General features: G+C 41.3%; 1 protein-coding gene and 1 long non-coding RNA gene across 4 annotated transcripts in view; both read right to left on the bottom strand.

Annotated features, from left to right (window-relative positions):
• Positions 1-2,713: 2,713 nt before the first annotated feature.
• LOC133067227 (uncharacterized) lies at positions 2,714-5,488 on the bottom strand. The gene is made up of 3 exons (XR_009695223.1): positions 5,354-5,488; positions 4,531-4,680; positions 2,714-4,011 (listed from the first exon to the last, which is right to left on the bottom strand). It is a non-coding gene; the product is annotated as an uncharacterized LOC133067227 (long non-coding RNA).
• Positions 5,489-12,361: 6,873 nt separating this feature from the next.
• FAM81A (family with sequence similarity 81 member A) overlaps positions 12,362-23,720 on the bottom strand; it is an 82,403-nt gene continuing 71,044 nt past the window's right edge. For all 3 annotated transcript variants that reach the window (XM_061158391.1, XM_061158393.1, XM_061158392.1), the window contains exons 7-9: positions 20,807-20,942; positions 19,048-19,243; positions 12,362-14,600 (exon numbers count right to left, since the gene is read on the bottom strand). In XM_061158391.1, coding sequence (XP_061014374.1) covers positions 14,476-14,600; positions 19,048-19,243; positions 20,807-20,942 — 457 coding nt within the window. In that variant the 3' untranslated portion in view covers positions 12,362-14,475. The remainder of the gene's footprint in view (positions 14,601-19,047; positions 19,244-20,806; positions 20,943-23,720) is intronic.

The following is a 23,720-nucleotide window of genomic DNA, read 5'->3' as shown; positions in this document are numbered from 1 at the left end:
CTAGATCACATATGCTGCAACTAAGAGTTCATATGCCATAACTAAAGATCCCCTATGCTGCAACTAAGACCCAGTGTAGTCAAATAAATAAATAAATATTAAAAAAAAAAAAAAAAGAGGTATTCAGGACTACGGGAGTGGGGAGGATCACCATGTAAAGAAAGGACTTCTTACTACCAAAAAGCATTTTCAATCTGAGAGTAATGAGCACCCACGAGGCTTTATTTAAGGAGTCAAGCCACCTACAGCTACCTACAACTGGCAGGAGAAAACTAGCAAAAGGAGGTATTACAAAAATATCTGAGAAAGGTAGCAGGAGAAGTGAGACAAAGGGAGAGGAATTTTTTTCAGGCTGAACCACCTGTGTTTTTCACCCTGATGCTACAACGGAAACTTCTCCTTTCTCATTCTCCCTTCCTCCCCTCTACATCTTTGCAGGGTTGTGAGATGCAGAGCTAAGTGAATCTGTGCAGAAGGCTCTGACACACAAATTCCTCCCCCAGCAGCTTGAGGGATGTAATAGTTGTAGTAGGAAATGCATTAAACCTGGCATCAAAGAATGTATGGGTGCTCAGCCTTCCTTCGCCAGCTGTATGACCTTGACCAAACTTCTCTGAGGTTTATTAACAGGTTCCCTATTTGTGAGATGGAAATAGTAATCTCTTACTCATTAGATTGTGGTCATAATAAATGCGACAAACAATTTTAAAGTGTCCAGCACATAGTAGATGTTCAATTAAAATGACCAACTTTGCTCTTTTTTAAATCTAAGAATGAGGATAATAATAGTAACAGTAATACAGGGGAATTATGAGGGCTAAGTATTTTAGACAGTGTTTTGTAAATTACAAAGTCCTACACATGTAATCAGGTCATCATTCTTTAAGAAATTTGACAGTTGGGGTGGTAGTTATGGGGTGTCAGTTTTTCTTTGTTGCTTTTTTAAAATCTACCTTATTGCTCCATCTAGTTATAGACTTTATAGCTCTATAATTTCTATAGTTTAGAAAAAGAGCCAAAATGAGGTTGAGCTGAAATGATTTCTTGAGTCTTGAGCCAGAGAAATTTATACTGTCTGGCTTTCAGAATGCCTGTTTAAAACAGGTCTGCCATAAAATTTATTTTTCACAGTGTTCAGAAATAACAGCAAATGAGATAATGTTCAAAAGTCACTTTCCATAGAGCAAGTGCTCAATGAATGACTAACACAGTTGATCCCCCAAATTTTTGCCTTCCGTTTAGAATTTTACCCCAGACACAGGCCCTTTAGAAAGACTAGGTTTTTAAAAGTTCATTAGTGTCCAGTGGTAAAGAATCTGCTGCCAATGCAGGGGACACAAATTCAACCCCTGGTCCAGAAGATAACACATGCCTCAGGACAACTAGGCCCACGTGCTGCCAACTAGAGAAAACCCATGCACAGCAACAAAGATCCAGCACAGCCAAAAATAAATAAATGTTTTTTAAAAAGAGAAAGATGATTTTAAAAGTACATCAATAAAAGTTAATTCATTTCACTTTTCATTCATCAAAGACCCTAGCCCATCTGGAACTATTCATTGGAATTTCTTAACTAGTCTAGAGCAGGAAGCTGCCCTACAAGGAGCTGTTATAATGGGAGACAACATAAGAAAGCCAAAAAAGTTAGTAAATCCACACATCTTCTCATAATTAGCATCTGACTTCTCTTAGACATTTTGAGATATCTGGGGAAATGTGACAATGCCTTCAAGTAGATCAAAGTCTGGAGTGTATCCAGGTATATGTAATGGGATAATACTCTGAAATAAGCTAATTTACTAATTGTGTCATTTGCATATCCTTGCATTTCACCTGTCCCCTCTTCTATAGAAGTATCCATTGGCCAAAGAGGGAACTGGGACAGTGATAGCAAGGATGCCAAGAGAAAGCAGTCCACATTGAGTTTTGAAACCCAGAATAGCTATCTTGAACACCCAGACAACTCTCAAAAACCAGGCTTTGTTATGAGAAAAAGTTTTCTAAATTTAACTCCTAGTAGGAGCATGGGCCATGGACTTGGTCATAAAGCAAACTGGCCTCCATGGCGCAGAAAGAATATGCCTTCTACCATCAGGGGCCTGGAGTGAGGAAGATGAGGCTGAGTGGGGACCCGGTCCGGATAGGAAGCAGAAACAAGAAGAAAATCACTCTCTTTCATCCCAGGGTTGGGGGTTGGTGTGAGGAGGAAAGAGGACAGCTAACAAACATGCCATCCCTTTTCTCCCTCTTGGGGTGAAACCTAGAGGTGGAAAATTGGTCCAAATGCCCACATGTGTTTGAGGAAGCTGAGAACACTGTGGTGATAGCAGACGAGGCCGAGGTCTGTGAACTGAAAAAAAAAATCCACAACCTAAAATGTATGTGTTTTTTTTTTTTTCTTTTTTCAGTTTTATACATTTTTTTAAAAATTTATTTATTTATTTATTTTTTCAGTGGGTTTTGTCATCCATTGACATGAATCAGCAATAGAGTTACACGTATTCCCCATCCCGATCCCCCCTCCCACCTCCCTCTCCACCCGATTCCTCTGGGTCTTCCCAGTGCACCAGGCCCGAGCACTTGTCTCATGCATCCCACCTGGGCTGGTGACCTGTTACACCATAGATAATATACATGCTGTTCTTTCGAAACATCCCACCCTCACCTTCTCCCACAGAGTTCAAAAGTCTGTTCTGTACTTCTGTGTCTCTTTTTCTGTTTTGCATAAAGGGTTGTCGTTACCATCTTTCTAAATTCCATATATATGTGTTAGTATGCTGTAATGTTCTTTATCTTTCTGGCTTACTTCACTCTGTATAATGGGCTCCAGTTTCATCCATCTCATTAGAACTGGTTCAAATGAATTCTTTTTAACGGCTGAGTAATATTCCATGGTGTATATGTACCACAGCTTCCTTATGTGTATATGTTTTTAAGTGTTGATTTATTTATTTATTTTTGGTGTGCTGGATCTTCATTGCTGCATGGGCTTTTCTCTAGCTGTGGTGAGCCAGCTTCTCATCACAGTGGCTTCTCTCGTTGTGGAGCACGGGCTCTAGGACATGCGGGCTTCAGTGGGTGTATCACAGGCGCTCAGGACTTGAGGTTCCCCGGCTCCAGAGCACAGGCTCAGTAGTTGTGGCACAGAGCTTAGCTGCCTCACAGCACATGGGACCTTCCTGCATCAGGGACTGAACCCGTGTCCCCTGCACTGGCAGGAGAAATACCACTCAGCCACCAGGGAAGCCCAAGAGTTACGTTTTACTTGGTGGACAAAACTGAGGACTTAAGCCTGGGACATAACTTCTCAGATAACTGAGAAACTGTTCCAAAGAGGCAAGGAGGGGAGCCAGGATATACAGGAGTTTTTGACCAGGTAATCAGAACATCAAAACATTACTGTAAGTTAAGGAAAACCAGGTATCTCAAAGGAATTTAGCACTTTTCTATGTATGGGAAGATACAGAGCCTGGGCTTTTCGAAATCTTTCCTTTGCTATGCACCTCAGCTCTCTGCAGCCAGGATTCTGTTCTCATCCAGACTCTCCTCGGGGTGTACTGACAAGGATACCCGCAGTGGCCGACTGCTGGGCGGGGGCATCGTGCCTCCGTCCTGAGTTCCGTCAGGGCTCTCCTTCTGGGTGGATGTAATGTAAAGCTTTGGTGGCTGCAACATTCTGATATGGCAGGCAATATTTTTTCATTCACAGGTTCTTACTTAAGAAACTCAGCATGTGGCCCTGTCCAACCTGGTTTGGGAAGCAACAGAGCAGCTGTTGGACAGCTCCTGGCTAGACGCTAGAGTGCTCAGCTGAGGGAACTGCTGGGAGACCTGCCGGGGGTGGGGGGGCAGGGACAGACGGACTGCTCTGTCCGGACTTCTGGGCAGATACAAGCATCAGCATGATGTGGGACACACTCAAGCAATCTTAGCTAATAGAGGTGGTGTTGGCTTATCAGCAAGCACAAGCCTGGAAGTTCCAAACGTCAATGCAAATACTCAATCGACGATCTATGAAAGAAACAGAAGAAAAGAGTTTCATTCAGCCTGACTGAGGACTACAGCCCAGGAGTGCAGGCTCTACCAAGAAAGACAGCCCTCTGGAGAAACATGGTTTTCCGTAGAGCTTTATATCTTGTCAGAATGAAGAACATCAATGCTGGTAGAGGTATTAACATATTCTTTAAAGGTTTCAAATGAAACAGATTAGCACATATACAGCAAGTCAGTGTGATCTCAATACCTGGGAAAGGAATCTTGTCTTTGAAGGAGTACTAGCCTGGACACTGTCTGGGGTCATTCATCCTTACCTTCACAGTGGACATACTTTAGTTCCAGATCACGCATTCTTCTCTGAATGGCTAAAGCAGATGTAGAATGCATTATAAAAAGGCTATAAGACAGGCCATTCTCAATACCCGAATTCAATGGTGAACATTTCTTCCATCACAAAGATCTTCATGGCACTGGAGGAGAAGCATACCTGAATTCAAGCCAGACCATGTGTAAACCAGAATGAATTCCCCATACCTCACTGGGTGAACATTTCTTCCATCGCAAAGATCCTCATGGCACTGGAGAAGCACATCCAAATTCAAGCCAAACCATGTATAAGCCAGAATGAATTCCCCATATCTTCAATGGGTGAACACTTCTTCCTTCACAAAGATCTTCATGGCACTGGAGGAAAAACACATGTATGATGGGGCAGAGCACGTAATGATCCCAGGTGCAACTTACTCCTTACACATTACATCAGCATGGCACCATTTGGGAAGACAGAAGCCTGCCTAGGATATATATTTCATGCACAGAATTTACTACAGAGAATTGGTCATCCATGGTATGGAAACTGAGAGGCCAAAATAGGGAACAATGAGGCAATCAGAGATGATAAAAGCATGAAAAATAAAAAAGCTACTATTTAGCCAGAAGGCCAACACATTAGTAGCTAGATGGGTATGGAATGCCCGAATTGTATAAAAATAAGAAGATATAGGAGAATTCTTCCCCTGGGTAGCTGCCTGGCTTCCCGCTTATTTCCATCAGGCCTTTGCATCTGAGCAAGGCCTTCCCTGGCCATCCTCTTTTAATTGGCATCTCCCTTCCTGGAACTCCCTATTCCCAGCCACTGCTTTATTTCCCTCCAAAGTGCTTACCATCAACCGACCAGCTTGGCATTCACTCGCCTGTTGTTTTTTTTCTCCCCAGCCTCACCACACACTAGGCTTGAAACTTTATAAAGGCAGAATTTTTGGTCTGTCGCATCCATTGCCACATCCCAGCCAGTGCAGAGTTGGCGCTGAGTCACCATTAAGGTTACAGCTTGTCTACAGGAGTCATGTGTCCTCACCTGCAAAGCCTACTTCTAATTTCTCTGGTTTCCTGTTCTAGAAAATGAGCGCTGAGCTCAAGGATCTCCAAGGGCTCCTCCACAGAGGCATTCCTTGGTTCTGGGTTCTTCCAATTGGAACACATTCCCTACGTGTGGAATCTAAAAAATAAAACAAACATGACTATAACAAAGCAGAAACAGACTTACAGATATAGAGAACAAACTAAGCAGCTACCAGTGGTGAGAGAGACCATGGAATTCCCTGGTGATCCAGCAGTTATGGCTCCATGCTTTCACTACTGAAGGCCCAGGTTCAATCCCTGGTCAAGGAACTTCCCTGATAGCTCAATTGGTAAAGAATCCGCCTATAATGCAGGAGACTCTGGTTCGATTCCTGGGTTGGGAAGATGTGCTGGACAAGGGATAGGCTACCCACTTCAGTATTCTTAGGCTTCCCTTGTGGCTCAGCTGGTAAAGAATCCGCCTGCAATGCAGGAGACCTGGGTTCGATCCCTGGCTTGGGAAGATTCCCTGGAAAAGGGAAAGGCTGCCCACTCCAGTATTCTGGCCTAGAGAATTCCATGGACTGTATAGTCCATGGGGTTGCAAAGAGTCAGACATGACTGAGCAAGTTTCACTTTCATTTTCAGTGGGGAAAGGGGAAGGGCAAGATAGGGGTAGGGAATTAAGAGGTACAAACTACTATGTACAAAATAAATAAGCTACAGGGATATATTGGACAGCAAGGGAATACAGCCAATGTTTTATAATAAACATAAATGGAGTATAATCTTGAAACATTTTGAAACGCTATGTGTACACTTGAAACTAATATTGTAAATAAACTATAGTGAAAGTGAAGTCGCTCAGTTGTGTCCGACTCCTTGCGACCCCATGGACTGTAGCCTACCAGGCTCCTCCGTCCACAGGGTTTTCCAGGCAAGAGTACTGGAGTGGGTTGCCATATACTGCAATTTAAAAACAAAGTTTTCCAAAAGTTATTCTATTAGAAAAGACCATGATGCTAGGAAAGACTGAAGGCTAAAAGAGAAGAAGGCAGCTGAGGATGAGATGGTTGGATAGCATTACTGGCTCCATGGGCATGAGTTTGGGCAAACTCCAGGAGATAATGGAGGATGGAGGAGCCTGGCCTGTTGTAGTCCACAAGGTGGCAGAGTCAGACACAATTTATCAACTTATCGGCAACAAGAAGTTTCTATTCCTTCCACATGGAGGCAGCAAAGGACAGTGAAGGGCTGGCCAGGTGGTAAGCTCTGTCTAGGATGCCAGCAAGTGATGAGACAGCAAACATTTTCATCTCCTTCCATCCCGCTCCCCTAGGGCCTCCGGAGTCTCAGAAAGGAGTCAGAGCTTAGCTTTCTTTGGGTCCCCATCCTATCACCAAGGAAACTGGGTCACAAGTTTAAAAATTAGACCAAGCATGACAATTAGGGATAAAAACAGACCAGAGGCCCCTAAAGCAATCAGACGAGCCGGAGATAAGCTAATAACAATCTTTGAGAAGTGAATTTAGCTACAAATTTCTAGACATCTGGGCAGGGCTGGGCTTAGGATGAGGTGAGTGAGCCCTCATCTCACTCACCAAATGTAAGGAGAAGAGCAGCCCAAAGATAATAGTACTTTTGTGCAATATTTCTAAAAATAAAAATTAACCAAAAACACCATGATACACAAACGTAAAATATTTAAATAAAACTACATAAAACATGTATATGGGGCACATAATTTTCTTTCTGCCTTGGTTCAAAAATAGCTTCAGACAGCATGGTTTGAGAGGGCTTGAAATTTTGTTCATTGTGCATTTTTTGGCATTATTTTTTACTTTTAAAAAAGATTGCATTAACATACTATTTATCTTAATTACAGAGATTTTGGTTTCCCTTCATATTTTCCATTTTGGCTCACCCTAATTCCAGGCCTGCCAGGGGCTTCCCAGATAGTGCTAGTGGTAAGAACTAGCCTGCCATGCAGGAGATGTAAAGAGATGCAGGTTCCATCACTGGGTCAGGAAGATCCCCTGGAGAAGGAAATGGCAACCCACTCCAGTATTCTTGCCTGGGAAATCTCATGGACAGAGGAGCCTGGAGGACTACAGTCCACGGGGTAACAAAGAGTTGCAAACGACTAGAGCGACTTAGCATGCATGCAGGTAAGCGAGGCCTGCCAGGGCTGTCTCCCTAGGGGGCATCAGAGTCACTCAAGCCTCCTGGCTGGCAACTCTTGCAGTGCATCCTCCATGCCTGGGATGTCCTGGTGAGGACCTGTCAGAGGCGCAGCACCCAGACGGCAGCCCTGTCCGTTGGCTCACATGCCTTGGCTCTTCCCGTAGAGTCCAGCATCAGCCTCTGGATCCTTCTTGATTCAGTCCAGGCAGCAGTATCTACTGATCAGAATGGCCAGATGAGACAAAACCTTATAAGGACCTGGGAAATCATCTCTATCAGGGACAACTGACATAACGTTGTAAAGATGAGGCTGGAGGAAAGTTCCAGATCCAAAGCTCATTTCAGGCTGACCAATGAAGGTACAGAGTTGTGGACAGAGATGTCAGTTGAAAAGATGAGGAAATTATTGCTGTAGATCAGGGCTGTCTGATAAAACTTTCTGTGACAATATAAATATTCTATATCTGCACAGGACAATACTACAGCCACTAACAACAGGCGGTTACTGAGCATGTAAAACAGGGCAAGTGCAATTGAACAACTGAGTTTTTAAATTTATTTAATTTGGACTAATTTACACTTAAATTTGGGCTTCCCTTGTGGCTCAGCAGTAAACAATCCACCTGCCAATGCAGGACACTTGGGTTCAATTCCTGGGTCAGGAAGATCCCCTGGAGAAGAAAATCACAACTCACTCCAGCATTCTTGCCTGGGAAATCCCATGGACAGAGGAGCCTGGTGGGCTACAGTCCATGGGGTCACAAAAGAGTTGCACACAACTTAGCAACTAAACCACAACATATTTAAATTTAAATGGTTGACGTGACTAACAGCTATTGTATTACAGTGCAGTTCTAGAGCAGCGATCCTCAAACTTCACTTGCTTTGGATCTTCTGCAGGACTTTACTTAAAGTAGACTGCTGAGTCCATCTCAGAGTTTCTGATGCAGTAGGAGGTCTGGGGTGGGGCGCCGGAGGTTACATTTCTAACAACTTCCCAGGTGATGCCAGGTGATGCTGCTAGTCTGGAGACACGTTGAGACCACAGATCCAGAGAGAATTATGATTCCAATAAGCTATGGGATTATTAAACCAATCACATTATGTTGTGGGTGTTGGCTTGCACATGTGCGTGCTAACTCGCTTCAGTTCAGTCACTCAGTCATGTCCGACTCTTTGCAACCCTATGGACTGCAGCACGCCAGGCCTCCCTGTCCATCACCAATTCTGAGTTTACCCAAACTCATGTCCAATAATGGAGAAGGCAATGGCAACCCACTCCAGTACTCTTGCCTGGAAAATCCCATGGATGCAGGAGCCTGGTAGGCTGCAGTCCATGGGGTCGCGAAGAGTCGGACACGACTGAGCAACTTCACTTTCACTTTTCACTTTCATGCATTGGAGAAGGAAATGGCAACCCACTCCAGTGTTCTTGCCTGGAGAATCCCAGGGATGGTGGAGCCTGGTGGGCTGCCGTCTATGGGGTCGCACAGAGTCAGACATGACTGAAGTGACTTAGCAACAGCAGCATGTCCAATAATTCAGTGATGCCATCCAACCATCTCATCCCCCGTTGTCCCCTTCTCCTCCTGCCTTCAATCTTTCCCAGCATCAGGGTCTTTTCAAATGAGTCAGTTCTTCGCATCAGATGGCCAAAGTATCGGAGTTTCAGCTTCAGCATCAGTCCTTCCAATGAATATTCAGGACTGATTTTCTTTAGGATGGACTGGTTGGATCTCTTCGCAGTTCAAGGGACTCAAGAGTCGCTTCAGTCGTGTCCAATTTTTTTCAACCCTATGGACTGTAGCCCGCCAGGCTCCTCTGTCCATGGGATTCTCCAGGCAAGAATACTAGAGTGGGTTGCCATTTCCTCTTCCAGGGGATCTTCCTGATCCAGGAATCAAACCTGTGTCTCTTACATCTCCTGCACTGGCAAGCGGGTTATTTACCACTAGGGCCACCTTGGAAGCCTTGGAGCAAAATGGCAGCCTGGGCTTTGGAGAAAGATAAGACTCAAATCCCTGCTCCTGCTCTAATTAGCTGTATGACCTTTCATAATCACTCCATCACAAATGGAAATAATAGTACATACCTAATAGGGTAATTACAAAGATTAAACACGATAAGGTATATATGTCATTTGAAGTTTTCAAGGTCATTCCCTGCTCTGAAAGATATTAACAAGATTATATATGTGGACAATGCAATTTGTAACATAATTTGTGACATTTCCACAAAATAATTCTGTCAAGATTTCCGAGTGTTGTTAATTATTGTGTAAAACAAATTACCCTAAAATGCAGTGACTTCAAAAAGCACATATTTATTACCTGGTAGTTTCTGTGGGTCAAAAACTCGGATGTGGTTTAGTTGGGTATTTCTGACTCACTGTCTCCCTTGAGAGTGTAATAAAACTGCTAGGGCTGAACTCTTACCTGAAGTCTTTATTCAGTGGTTGAGGAATCCATTTTTTAAAAAAATATTCTTGTGGTAACTATACATAAAATTTACTATTTTAATCAGCTTTAAGGGTACTGTTCTGTGTCATTAAATACATTCACATTGTTGTCTGACCATCACCACCATCCAACTCCAGAACTTTTTCATCTTCCCCACCTGAGACTCTGTACGGATTAGATACTAACTCTGTTTTCCCCACCGCACCCCTCAGCCCCTCGAAACTATGATGCTACTCTCTGTCCCTTGGACTTTGACTTCTCTAGGTGGCTCAGTGGTAAAGAATCCGCCTGCCAACGCAAGAGATACAGGAGACACAGTTTCAATCCCTGGGTCGGGAAGATCCCCGAGAAGGAAATGGCAACCCACTCCAGTATTCTTGCTTGGAGAATCCCCATGGACAAAGGAGCCTGGTGGGCTACAGTCCATGGGGTCACAAAGAGTCAGACATGACTGAGCATGTACACAGGTACCTCAAACAAGTGGGATCATAGGATATTAGCCCTTTTGTGACTGGCTTATTGCAGTTAGCATAATGTCCATGTGGTAGCATGTGTCAGAACTGTCTCCCTTCTTATGGCTGAATAGTATTTCATTGTCTGCAAACACCAGGTTTTACTTATACATTCAAGTGTCAGTGGACACTTGGGCTGATACAATCTATATACAAACAAGTCTCAAATGCCAACCAGCCATCTGGGCGCAGCCCCGCCTGTTCTGCTTCTCAATTCCCGACTAGAACTCTGGGCTCTGCACCCTCAGCCTCCCTATCTACCTTCACCCTTCCTCACCTGGAGTGTGTCCTTCCCAAGCTCTGATCCATGGGTAAGACCAACTAACTTAAGGATCTGCCCAGCCCTTCCCTACATTTAGAGATTGTCCCTATGCTGATCCTGGGTACTTAACATCTTCACCCTGGTTGTACTGTTCTTTCCTGTCTCAGGCTAGGATATCACTTTCTTTGGAGATTAATCACTGCCCATACAGTCCCCACAGATAATAGGACACTTTGGACCAAACAGGGACCCCCATATATTTCCTGTCTCACCACCAATATTAATCCCCCAGGCCCATTCTTCACCACTTGATACCCAATGTTGCATAAATTACTTCAGCATTTTGAAAGTGATAAACCAGCTCCTTCTTTTAAATTATTATAATGCCCACTCTACAGAGAAGAAAAATGAGGCTCAGTGAGGTTAAGAGACCTGCCCAAGGTCACACAGCAGTAACAGAAAAACTCCACATAGTTACCACTGAGTTTCCAGGATGTCCTGAGTGGTATGTGATTTTTTTTTTTTTTTTTCCAGGCTGAAAGCCTACTGGGATGACCACAATTTACAGGGATCTGTCTTTCTTACTCTGCTCTGTACTCACCCAATACAACCCATCCCCAAATGCACAGAGCCACTACCTAGGACAGCTAAAGACAGGAGATGAAATGCCTGTGATACTATAGTCCTGTGGCATCAACTACCCTACCTTCACTGAAACAACCAGAGGAAGATATCTGACCTGGCAAAGGTAGTAAGACTGCCTCTCTTGTGGGCTCTGCTCTCCGAATCTGTGACCCCATGGACTGGGGCCCACCAGGCTACTCTGTCCATAGAAATTTTCTAGGTAAGAATATCGGAACAGGTTGCCATTTCCTACTCTACAGGATCTTCCCAACCCAGGGATCAAACCTGCATCTCTTCCATCTCCTGCATTGGCAGGTGGATTCTTTATCACTGCGCCACCTGGGAAGCCCTTGGAATTGGAGCATTAAAATGCAAAAGGACTCAGATGGCAGAACTGTAAGGTTATGCAGAGATGGGGTTGGAGTTAGTGGTCTGGCAAGTCCAAGTTATGTGGGAAGCAAGGCTGTATCTTGATAGAGGTAGGGGAGTGCACTGGTTAGGTATCCAGACTGTGGAAGTAAGCAGCCTGGTTTGGATCATGGCTCCCACTTACCAGCTGCAGGATTTGGGAGAAGTAGCTTCGTCTTTACATGACTCAGTTTTCTCATCTGTAAAATGGGGAAACAAACAGTATTCAACTCCATGCACTGTTGTTATAATGAAATGAATGAATACCCACCAAGGTCGCAACGTGGGCACACCACACACGCTGGGAACGGCCCACTGCCATCAGTCCAGAGCTGAGATGGCACCCAGAGCTCCAGAGACCCAAGGATGGAGCAGCTCCCTGTGACTTTCCAGGTCCCAGCAGGTCTGCCAGGACTCAGAGCACTTTATTTCAACCACCAAAATGTTTCCCCAGAAAGCAAGAGATTTCCTACCGTATTTTACCTAATTTACCTCCCATGAAAGGGCTTTTAAGAATCATACACCACATTGATTTGGAAGTTTTATTCTTTTTATTGCAAATTTCTGGTAAAGGAAAGTACAGGGAAGCTGATTCTCATTTAAACTTTGGTGAAGAGAGGACATGGAGCTTGGGGACTCAACACGTGAGTCACCTGGGGGCCTCTGACATGTGAGGCTGCCTGCATCCCCTTCCAGAGGTTCTGACTTAGTTGGTCTGGGGGAGCAGCCCAGGCACTGGTAGCTTTTCGCAGTGCCCAGGTGATTTCAATCAGCCAGAGGGGAGAATCCCTGCCGAACTCCCGACATAGGGGGACAGAAGCATCACCCAGTCACGTCACCCCTTGACCTTAGTCCTGCCAGTTCCCCTCCTCCCAGATGTGACATGTGCGAATTCCTCCTCCTCAGGGCCCCCAGAGGAGAGAGATGCTTGAGGAGCCGTGGCTGTCTGTGCTGTGGTCTGTGCTTAAGCCAGGAGAACTATATAAACACGGTTACTCGATCACAAAGAGAAACTCACTTTCTGATTGCAAAAGAGCATTAACCTTTTTGTTTTTTCATTGTTAAGTGGAAGCAGTCTTCCTGAATAGAGATGGGGAGATTTGTGACAAAATAAGGACATATATGTTGGATGACATATTCTTTGTATGACTTCTCAGGTACAAATTAAAAAAAAAATTTTGTCAAGCCAATGAGGGTAAACTATTATGTACTTTAGCAGCATAATTTATATGGGTAAACAGTAATAGCCAGTTACAGATTTCATTTACAATTTATTCTAAAATAGAAAATGCTTTAATTTTCCTGAGTCCTTGGCAGACAAAAAAAAGTTTTCAAAATTTTCAAAGTATTCCTGTTTCCTTCTTCTTGGGCACCCTCACAGTTTGGAACGGCATGTGTCTCACTGTTAATTTTTACATATATAGGTGAACAGATACCACTGGTGCCAATTTCCAATGACTAATCAAATATGGCGATTGAAAATAAAACACCCATCATCTACGAAATTGCTCAAAATGAACATTTCTTGACATTGTTATAAATGCAGTATCAATTTGATTTTCTAGACATACAAAAGTATGAATTTCTATTCCATTAATGATACTGAATGATTAACATCTTAACAGTGATAAAATTTTTAAAACATTTAAAAAATACATAGGATCCCGTTTTTACATCATAATTCTGATGTACTATTGTGCCTTCTATTTTGTCTGCAAAACTTCTATAGGGTACAGTGCACTGATGTGATAAAACCAAGGCACAAGAATACAGTTACAATAATTGTATATAAACCTTTAGCACTCTGTGCCAATTTTGGAAAAATTTAGAGAGGAGATCAAAAAGCTTGAAAAATTTTCACATCCCATGTGATTAATGAACAATCAATTACATAATAAACAAGCTATTACCACCATTCCATTATTGAATATATGGCTATCACTATATAGGCTGTGGATAATTGAAAAAAGCTTTCAGTATTAAAACCTGGTATAACTAGGTGGTTGATACAGATAATTGTGCCTTGCATTATCTAGATAACTGTCTTAAGTTTCCATTTTAATTTGTAATCTATATGGCAGTTATCAATTTTTAAACTATTTTCACTGCATAAGTGGTAGATTCTTTTCCCAAATGTTAAATCCCCTCCCTCTACAAAAGACAAAAGATTTACAAGAAGAGAACCAATATAAGAAATGCACAGACAACAATAATAAAATCCAAATATGGACTCAAAGGTTGAATTCTAATCCATCAAAACATACTCTTAATTTAGAGTGAGGAGCAACACATTCCCAAGATGATTCATTAGTTTCTTAATTTAAAAAAATCACCATGACATTTTCAAGAGTAAAGTCTTGGCTAGAGAGCATCACGAATCAAAGGGAAACTGTTAAGTCTTTTCATTCATAAAATGAAGGGGATAAAAGCCTTTTAAAATCCAGGGAGGGGAGGCTATTTGCTTGAATTTAGGTAAGTGGAATAAAGTGGCAAAAACTGTATGTAATACTTTTAAAGAAGAGTGTTTTCAAGACTCAAGGTAAACATTTAGACCCATGAAAACACATTTCTTGGCACATGCACGCCATGAACGGAACAATCCTGAATGTAGTGACAGCCTGGCTACAGAGGTATCCAGCTTCTGGCCCCACTGGCAAAACCACCTTTGAAGTCCATGTCCCGAGTCCCTTCACATGGGAGCTTCTGGCTTCTGCATCTGTTGGATTTGCTTCTGTAGCTGGTCCTTGTCCAGCTTCATCTTGGCTTCGAGAACTTGCCTGAGGGATCCTATGCTTTCATAGATGGCGGTAAACCCTTTAAGAAAGGGTAAATTTCACAAGAGTTAATATTAAAAAAAATAATAAAAAACGCTGTATCAAATCCTATAGCAGATAGCACTGCTTGATTTGGGCAAAAATTATCAATAGATTCTCAAAGTACTGGAATAAAAGGTTAACAGGAAACAGAATAGTTACATAGTTTCACAGTGTCTCCCTACAGATACAAAGGGAAACATGAAATATTACCATAGAGAAATATGACAGACACCACTTTAACCAAGGGTCAAAGCTATCTTCACCAACACTGGGAGGATCCAACATTATGTACCCCCGATGAGAAAACCCCAGGAAGAAGCCTGGGCTCTGCACGCTGAGACAGATCACTTCAGCACTGTCTGCACATAAGTGCTCTCTGACCCAAGAAGCTAAATTCTGCGACTCCGTTAGTAGGATGCTCATGGTTTTCTTTCTTCACACTGATTTTGGAGGAGGGATTTCAGTACTACCTCATGACATCATTACTGGAAGCAGAGTCCTTCAGTTTCAATCTGCTAAAAAAGATCAAGTCCTGAGCCTCTGGAGTGGGAGCACTGACTCTAAGACCCTAGACTATCAGAGAACTCCTAACCCTAGCAAGTATCAAATAGTGAGAACTCCCACAAAGGAAACCACTTGAACACAAGACCGGACATCACCCAACCACCAGTAGCACCCTGTGCAGGACGCCTCATCCAAACAACAAACAAGACAAAAATACAAACCCAGTCATCAGCAGACAAGATTACCACCTCACTCAGCCCTGCCCATCACAGAGGGGAAAAAAAAAAAACCAACTCAGCACAAATCTCACCCTATGTGAAGCTTACACAAAACACTGGACCAAACTTAGGAGGGGAGAAACCAAAAGGAAGAAAGAATTCAACCTTGAAACCTAGGAAAAAGAGACCTCAAACAATAAGTTTTTTAAAAAAAAATAATGAAAAGCAGAGAAATACCGCACAATTGAAGGAACAAACATGAAACAGAGAAGTCCAAATAAATGAAGAGGAAACAAGCAAACTCCCTGAAAAAGAACTCAGAATAACGATGGTAAAGATGATCAGAAACCTTGAAAACAGAAAGGAGAAAATGCAAGAATCAGTTAACAAAGACCTAGAAGAATTAAAGAACAAGCATACAGAGACAGACAACACAATTACTGAAATTAAAAATTCTCTAGAAGGAATCACTAGCAGAATATCTGAAGCAGAAGGATGGATCAGTGAGCTGGAAGATAAAATGGTGGAAATAACTGCTGAAGAGCAGAATAAAGTAAAAAGAATGAAAAGAGCTAAGGATAGTCTCAGAGACCTCTGGTAAGATATTAAAGGCACCAACATTCGAATTATAGGGGTCCCAGAAGAAGAAGAGAATAAGAAATTGTATAAGAAAATTTTTGAAGACATTATAGTTAAAAATTTTCCCAACATGGAAAAGGAAATAGTCAATCAAGTCCAAAAAGCGAAAGAGTCCCATACAGGATAAACCCAAGGAGAAACACACCAAAACACATACTAGTCAAACTAACAAAGGTCAAACACAAAGAAAGAATATTAAAAGCATCAAGGGAAAAGCAATAAGTAACATACAAGGGAAACCCCATACACTTAACAGCTGATCTTTCAGCAGAAACCCTGCAGGCCAGAAGGGAATGGCAGGATATAATTAAAGTACTGAAAGAAAAGACTCGGAAGGACACATCACTTCTGCAGCATGTCTGTCCAAAACACACAACCTGAATCGAATTAAAAAGAAGCAAAAAGACCCAAACAGTGGGACGTTTCACAAAATACTGGCCTGTGTTCTTTAATGATGACAACCTTATTGTGAAACTGATCCAGATTAAAAGAGACTAAATATGATGTAACTAAATATGATGCAAGTGATTCTGGATGAGAACCTGGACTGGGGATGGCTTGCTGTAAAGGAAACATGGTGAAATTTGAAAATTGAATATTGAAAAATGTTTCATAAATAGTACATTGTACTATACTTGTTTAGGGCTTCCCCTAGTGGCTCAGTGGTAAAGAATCTGCCTGGCAATGCAGGAGATGAAAGTTCCATCCCAGTGTTGGGAAGATCCACTGAAGAAGGAAATGGAAACCCACTCCCGTATTCTTGCCTGAGAAATCCCATGGACAGAGAAAACTGTCAGACTACAGTCCATAGAGTCAGAAAAGAGTCGGATACAACTTAGTGACTGAACAACAACATAGTTGTTTAAGAGAATGTCCTTGGCTGATTTATGTTGATGTATGGCAAAAACCACCACAATACTGTAAAGTAATTATCCCCCAATTAAAATAAATAAATAAACTTTTCGAAAAAGAGAATGTCCTCGTTCTGAGGGTATATACTTTGAAATAGTAAAGGGGTAAAAAGGTATTCTGGCTTCTGCAACTTACTCACAAATGATTCAGGGAAAATTATATTCATTCACATTCACACATACATATACATTAAGCAAATTTCAAAATGTTAACAATTGCTGAATCTCCCACTCCAGTGGGAGTGCAACCCACTCCAGTATTCTTGCCTGGAAAATCCCATAGACTGAGGAGCCTGGTAGGCTACAGTCCATGGGGTCGCAAAGAGTCAGACACGACCGAGCTACTTCACTTCACTTTACTACGGTTTTTATAAATTTGAAATTACTTCAAAATAAAAAGCAAAATAGAAAAAAAAATTCTCAATAAAATTTATATTATTCTGTATTTCTATTGGTTTTTAACATCTTATTTACCAGAGAGGTATTAATATGTCTTTTGTTACCCAAATATTACAGACTGAAGACATATCAATATTCACTTACATAACAAATCACCAGCCACAAGTGTTAGTTTCTGCAAAACACTCCTGGTCAATAATATGTTAAAATAAATGTCAAAATTATCTTGTCTTCCTTAGCAAATTTAGAATTTTCTCTCAGAAAATTTTCTTTATGCAACAATTCAAGAAAAAGAAGTATAAAAATTACTTATTAAATATTCCCTAGCAGACCCGTAGTTAGGACTGGACACTTTCACTGCAGAGGGCCCCAGATTAATCCCTGGTCGGAGAATTAAGGTACCCCAAGTCATGTGGCTCAGCCAAAATAATATGTATATCCTTTATGTATAGAAAGATAATATACATAGAAAAGACTTCTGGATAATAGAAGGGTCTTTTAAAATACATTTTGTGTTTTAAGATTTTCCACTAAGAAATCTGTTTTCATAACAATAAAATGTTTTTAATTTTTAAAAGGCTCATATGTATTTCTTATCACCATCTCATTAACCACCAATGAAACAGTCAAATATCATATTCTACTAGCCCAAAATACCAAGAAAGAAAATTCACTTTTATCTCCACAAAGTTCTAAAATTCATAAATTTAATGGCAGCTTCTCCTTAAATAAAATAATTAACTTGCAATGGTTAAATAAGTATTAGCCGTTTAGTTGTGCCCAACTCTTTGAGACCCCGTGGTGGTTACAACAAAATTATTCTTGGGATGGGGCTACTTTTCTTCTTATGGGGCCAAAATAGAACAACTCCATGAAGAAAATTCACAGAACCAGAGGAACAGCAAGGAATCAGGAGATAATTTAGCTCCCCTTCCCACACTACCCAACTGTCTTCTCTTTCCTGACCATGGTCAAATGACCTTCACTTAAATACTTTCAGTAAAGAACTCCCAGGCTCACAAAGCACCCGTGTCTTTCTAAGACTTCTAACGGTACATACTTCTGCTTCATAATATGTCTTCAGGTAACTTCCGATTATTGGTCCCAGTTCTGTATTCTAGAGTTCAGAGTATAAATCTAATCCCTCTTGGGACTTCCCTGATGGTGCAGTGGCTAAGACTCCGAACTCCCAATGCAGGTGGCCTGGGTTCAATTCCTTGTCAGGGAACCGTATGCCACAACTAAAAGATACTGCAAGCTGCCACCAAGACTTAAGGCAGCCAAATAAATACATATTTAAAATGTAAATCTAATCCCTCCTTTATCTGGCAGCACTTTAGAACTTGAAATCAGCTCTGACACTGTCTTCCAAACAAGTGTGAAGAATGAGGCCTGCGGGCTTCTGAGCAGAGGAACACCATTCACCGCCATGGTGGGATACTGCCAGCAGTATAAAATAAGCCTTCAAAGGCCTCTCAAAGAGATATGCTTGTTTCTGAGGCATACTGACCTTGGTTATGATCAGAAAAGAATCTGCAGATGGCACTAAAGCTATGTATGCAAGCTAAGCGAGTTTAGGTTTGTTCGCCTGTCTCTCGAGGTCTATCTGTCTTCATGTCCTTGAAGTTGAAGCAACATTTTAGTCCTACTTGGAAAATTACCTAAGGACATTCCATTATCCAGGTCTGTAGGTAGTTATAGGGGGAATACTAATTAGTTGACTTTTAGATCATACAGAAAATGAAGCACGAGAGCTGTTTTCTTATTGACCTACCCGCATCAACCTCAGCTTTCATTTCCTTCAGGTCTTCGGTCATCTGTAACTCAAGCTTGCTGATCCGCCCATGCACCTTCTCCTCCTCTTGTTTTGTCCTCTGTACCTCCATATTTTTCTTCTGACTCTCTTCTATTTTGTCCAGTCTGGCTGACATCTGGCTGAGCTTTTTCTCCATGTCCCTTTCACTGGCTCCCTGAGATCCATGATAAGAATGGCACGTGATTACTCCAAAGAGTCTGTATTGCATTCACATCAGTCATAATATCATTTAAGAGCAATCTGCAGAGAACAGAATCAAAAAGGTTGCTTGATGCTCACCCCAATATCCACTCTCCCCTTTTTCCATAACAGATCTCCAGTTTTCTGCTGGGTATAAGGTCACTCAGAATAAAGATTACCTTTTCTATTGTCTCTTGAGTTTGGTGTTACCATATGATTAAGCTATGGGTAATGAGATATAAGTATAAACATATGTGGAAACTTCTAGGAAAAGTTAAAAAAACAAAAACAGCTGAGACATAAATAAAAAACCTCTTTCTTTCTTCTGTTCCTGGAATTCAGATGTAATGGCTGGAGCTCCAGCAGCCATCTTGAACTACGTATGCGAGGGTCACTCTCTAGGACTGGTAGAGACTTAAGCCAGAAAGATCATGGGTCACTGAGGATTGATGAGCTACCATAACAGCCCTGCAATCCCTGTACCCAGACTTCTTTTATGTGAAAGATAAATAAGCTTCTATCATATTAAAGTCACCATTATCCTGGAGTTTGTTAGTTATTAAGCCAACTCAGAAGTAAAAATAGTGAACCAAAGACACAGAAGACTACAGATCAATCAGTAGATCTGATAAAAATATGGAGACATGTAAAGAAATAGTTGAAATAGAACATTTTCTTTCCTTTTCTCTCCATCATGCTTGGTTCTTATGAGAATCTGGGTCTGCAGGCAAGCTTTAGAGGCCAGGACTACAAACACCAAGCTGTAAGTGGGCTAAAGCATAACAAAACTCTCGTGATGCACCCAGTGAACAGTCTGCAATTCAACAGCTCGGCATCAAGAGACAGCAGAGCCAGAGATACAATCTACACCAGTCACTTATGCTCCATCCAAGTCCAAGGGAGAGGAAGCAGTGCAAGAAAAGAGAAGGAGAGGGAGGTCAGGCTAGATAACCAAATCAAAAAACATTTGCTTTCCAAGTACTGATACTGAATACTATAAATGCAAGGCTTTCTTGGTATGGTTTTTGAGTACTTCTGCAAACCTTAGGCCTACAGGAGAGTGGGGTGAAATGAGAAGGAACACAGAAAAGAAAACTGGATTCTGCTTAGATATTGTCCTGTGACACCTCATGCTGGGTTTATTGTGTGATGGAGGGGCCTAGAGGGAGAAATCTAGTCAAAGCGGCTTTTACCAGACCATGAAATTAAAACTAAGATGAAGTATGTAATTGCTATTTTTATTTAGAAATGCAGCTGGACAACTTGGTTCTTTAAGATCTTGATTTGGATTTATCTTAGTTGAAAGTACTCAAATTTTCTATTATTTTTCTTTGTTAACCAAAACAAGTCAAAGTGCTCTGTCTCTTTATAACAAAGAATCAGTATGAACCATGGAGAGAGATTATAAGGCAAGAAACAACCATTAACAGTTTAATGTAATGCTAAATAAATCAAACATAAGTTACGAGGTATTATTCAAACATTGCAGGTCTCACCAAATAACTTAACTATGTTATGGTTGAACATCAACACCTACACTGTTTTCCTTAACAACCAAGGAAAGCTGATCAATTTTCTGCAAAAGTTCTTTTTCTATCCGTTCTTGTTCCTGTTGCAACCAATTCCGTGCAGATAAAATCTGGTTACTGAGCTCCTCGACTGTGCCTTTAAATCTAAAATAAGAAAAATTAGCTGTTAGATATAAAACAACTTTAAAATGACATCAAACCACCTCAGTCTCTATCAAATCTCTTGGAAATATGTAAGCATTAAATTCAGTTCACTCAGAATTACATGTTTACCTTTTTCATAGACTTGCACTTGGCACTAAATTGAGAAGGAAGGAGAAGAGGAGGATGTAACAGAAAAACACCAGATAATACTCCCACCTATATGGACCTGGTAGCGTGAGTACCAAGGTATCACATACAGAGCCACTCCGAATGCTGAGTTTGCAGTTTAAAAGGTCAGGCTACTCCTGGCTCAAAGGACACAGTGGCATGGCTCTCTTCTAGGCTCCTCCTTGCCCAGGACTCTTCCTCCTTCTCCGTCTTTTCTCCCAGGACTGGAGTCTGGATCCCTTTCTCTCTTATGTTCTGCAAATTGCTCTTGTCCCATACAGATATTTCTTAGTTTAAATCAAACAGAAAACTTTTTAAAAACTCAAATTTCCATTCCTATAGTCCTCTCCCTTTCCAAATATCTTAAAATAACATCCCACACTTGCTGCCTCCCCATTTAAATTATTTTTATTATGAAAACAATAAAAGTACACAAGAATATATGTGACTTAACAATAAAAATAATAAAATGTACCCCCTCCCCATGGTTCAGTTCAGTTCAATTCAGTCACTCAGTCGTGTCCGACTCTTTGCGACCCCATGAATCGCAGCACGCCAGGCCTCTCTGTCCATCACAAACTCCCAGAGTTTACTCAAACTCATACCCATAGAGTTGGTGATGCCATCCAGCCATCTCATCCTCTGTCGTCCCCTTCTCCTCCTGCCCCCAATCCCTCCCAGGGTCAGGGTCGTTTCCAATGAGTCAACTCTTCGCATGAGGTGGCCAAAGTACTGGAGTTTCAGCTTCAGCATCAGTCCTTCCAATGAACACCCAGGACTGATCTCCTTTAGGATGGACTGGCTGGATCTCCTTGCAGTCCAAGGGACTCTCAGGAGTCTTCAACACCACAGTTCAAAAGCATCAATTTTTCGGCACTCAGCTTTCTTCGCAGTCCAACTCTCCCATCCATACATGATCACTGGAAAAACCATAGCCTTGACCAGACGGACCTGTGTTGGCAAAGTAATGTCTCTACTTTTTTTTTTTTTATGTCTCTGCTTTTTAATATGCTATCTAGGTTGGTCATAACTTTCCTTCCAAGGAGTAAGCGTCTTTTAATTTCATGGCTGCAGTCACTATCTGCGGTGATTATGGTATTAGTCCCCAATTCTCTGCAATATCTGTTCTCCTCTTCTTCCCTACTAAGAAACCCTCAAATGTGATCTGAGTCTGCAACTACCTAGTTAAGACTACACTTTGCCCTCCTGGCAGCTGTGTGTGGCCATATGACTAAGTCAGGCAATGGAACATGCATTGAAGTGATAAGTACACTTTCTGGTCATATCATCAAAAACAAAGCTTCTCAGTCTTACATGGGCAGGAAGTCAAGCCAGCAGCCCTGCCCAACTGTGGAGACCCACCTGACCTGGGGGCCTGACCACGGAGCACAGCAACTTTTATGAATTCATTTATTCTAACAGTTCTTTGAGGGAGTCTTTAGAGTTTTCTCTATAATATCTGCAAGCAGGGATAACTTCGCTTCTTTTTTTGTTTTGAATGTCTTTCATTTCTTTTTCTTACTTAACTGCTCTGGCCAGGACTTCCAGCATGATGTTGAACAGAAGTGCTGACAATGGGTATCCTTGTCTTCTGATATTAGAGAATAACTTTCAGAATATCATCACTGAGTATTAGTTGTGGGCTTGTCATATGTGGCTTTATTATGTTGAGATACGTTCTTTCTATTAATATACTCAAATTGCTGAGTCTTTATTATGGTGTTGAATTTTGTCAAATGCTTCTTCTGCATCTGAGATGATATCGTTTTTATCCTTCATTCTGTTAATGTGATGTATCACACTGATTGACCTGTATACATTGAAACATCCTTGCATCTCAGGAATAAATTCCACTTGATCACAGTGTATGATTCTTTTAAAATGCTGTTGAATTGGTTTGTTAGCATTTGCATCTATGTTCATCAGAGATATTGGTCAGTAATTTTCTTTTCTTGTAGTGTCTATCTGGTTTTGTTATCAGAATAATGCTCCTCATAAAATGAGTTTGGAAGTGTTTTCTTCAACTTTTTGCAAGAGTTTGAGAATGATTGGTATTAATTCTTCTTTAAATGTTTGACATAATTCACTCATGAAGCTATCCAGTCCTTGACTTTTTCTTTGTTGAGAGGTTTTAGATTGTTGATTTAATCTCCTTACTCATCATTGGTCTGTTCAGATTTTCTATTTCTTCATGATTCAGTCTTAGAAGGTTGTTTCAGAAGTTTATTCATTTCTTCTAAGTTATCCAGTTTGTTGATATACAATTGTTCATAGCAGTCTCTTATGATCCTCTGTATTTCTGTGCTGTCTGTTGTAGTAGTTCCTTTTTCATTTATAATTTTATTTATTTGAACCTTCTTTTTGTTTTGGTTAGTCTAGAGAAAGTTTTGTCTGTTTGGCTTGATCATAACTTTTTTTTATTTTCCCCCAATTTTTTTCTGTTGTTTACTATTCTCTCATTTATTTCTCGTCTATCTTAATCATTTTCTTCTTCCAGCTATCTTGGGCTTAATTTGTTCTTCTTTTTCTAAAATTCCTTGAGGTATAAAGTCAGGTTGTTTATTCAAGGTCTTTCTTTTTTCTTAATGTAAGGATTTAACACTGCAGATT

The sequence above is a fragment of the Dama dama genome, chromosome 12, assembly GCF_033118175.1.
Source record: "Dama dama isolate Ldn47 chromosome 12, ASM3311817v1, whole genome shotgun sequence".
NCBI classification, from domain to species: domain Eukaryota; kingdom Metazoa; phylum Chordata; class Mammalia; order Artiodactyla; family Cervidae; genus Dama; species Dama dama.
Note: the sequence above shows the minus strand (reverse complement) of the source record. Positions and strands in the feature narration are given on the sequence as shown.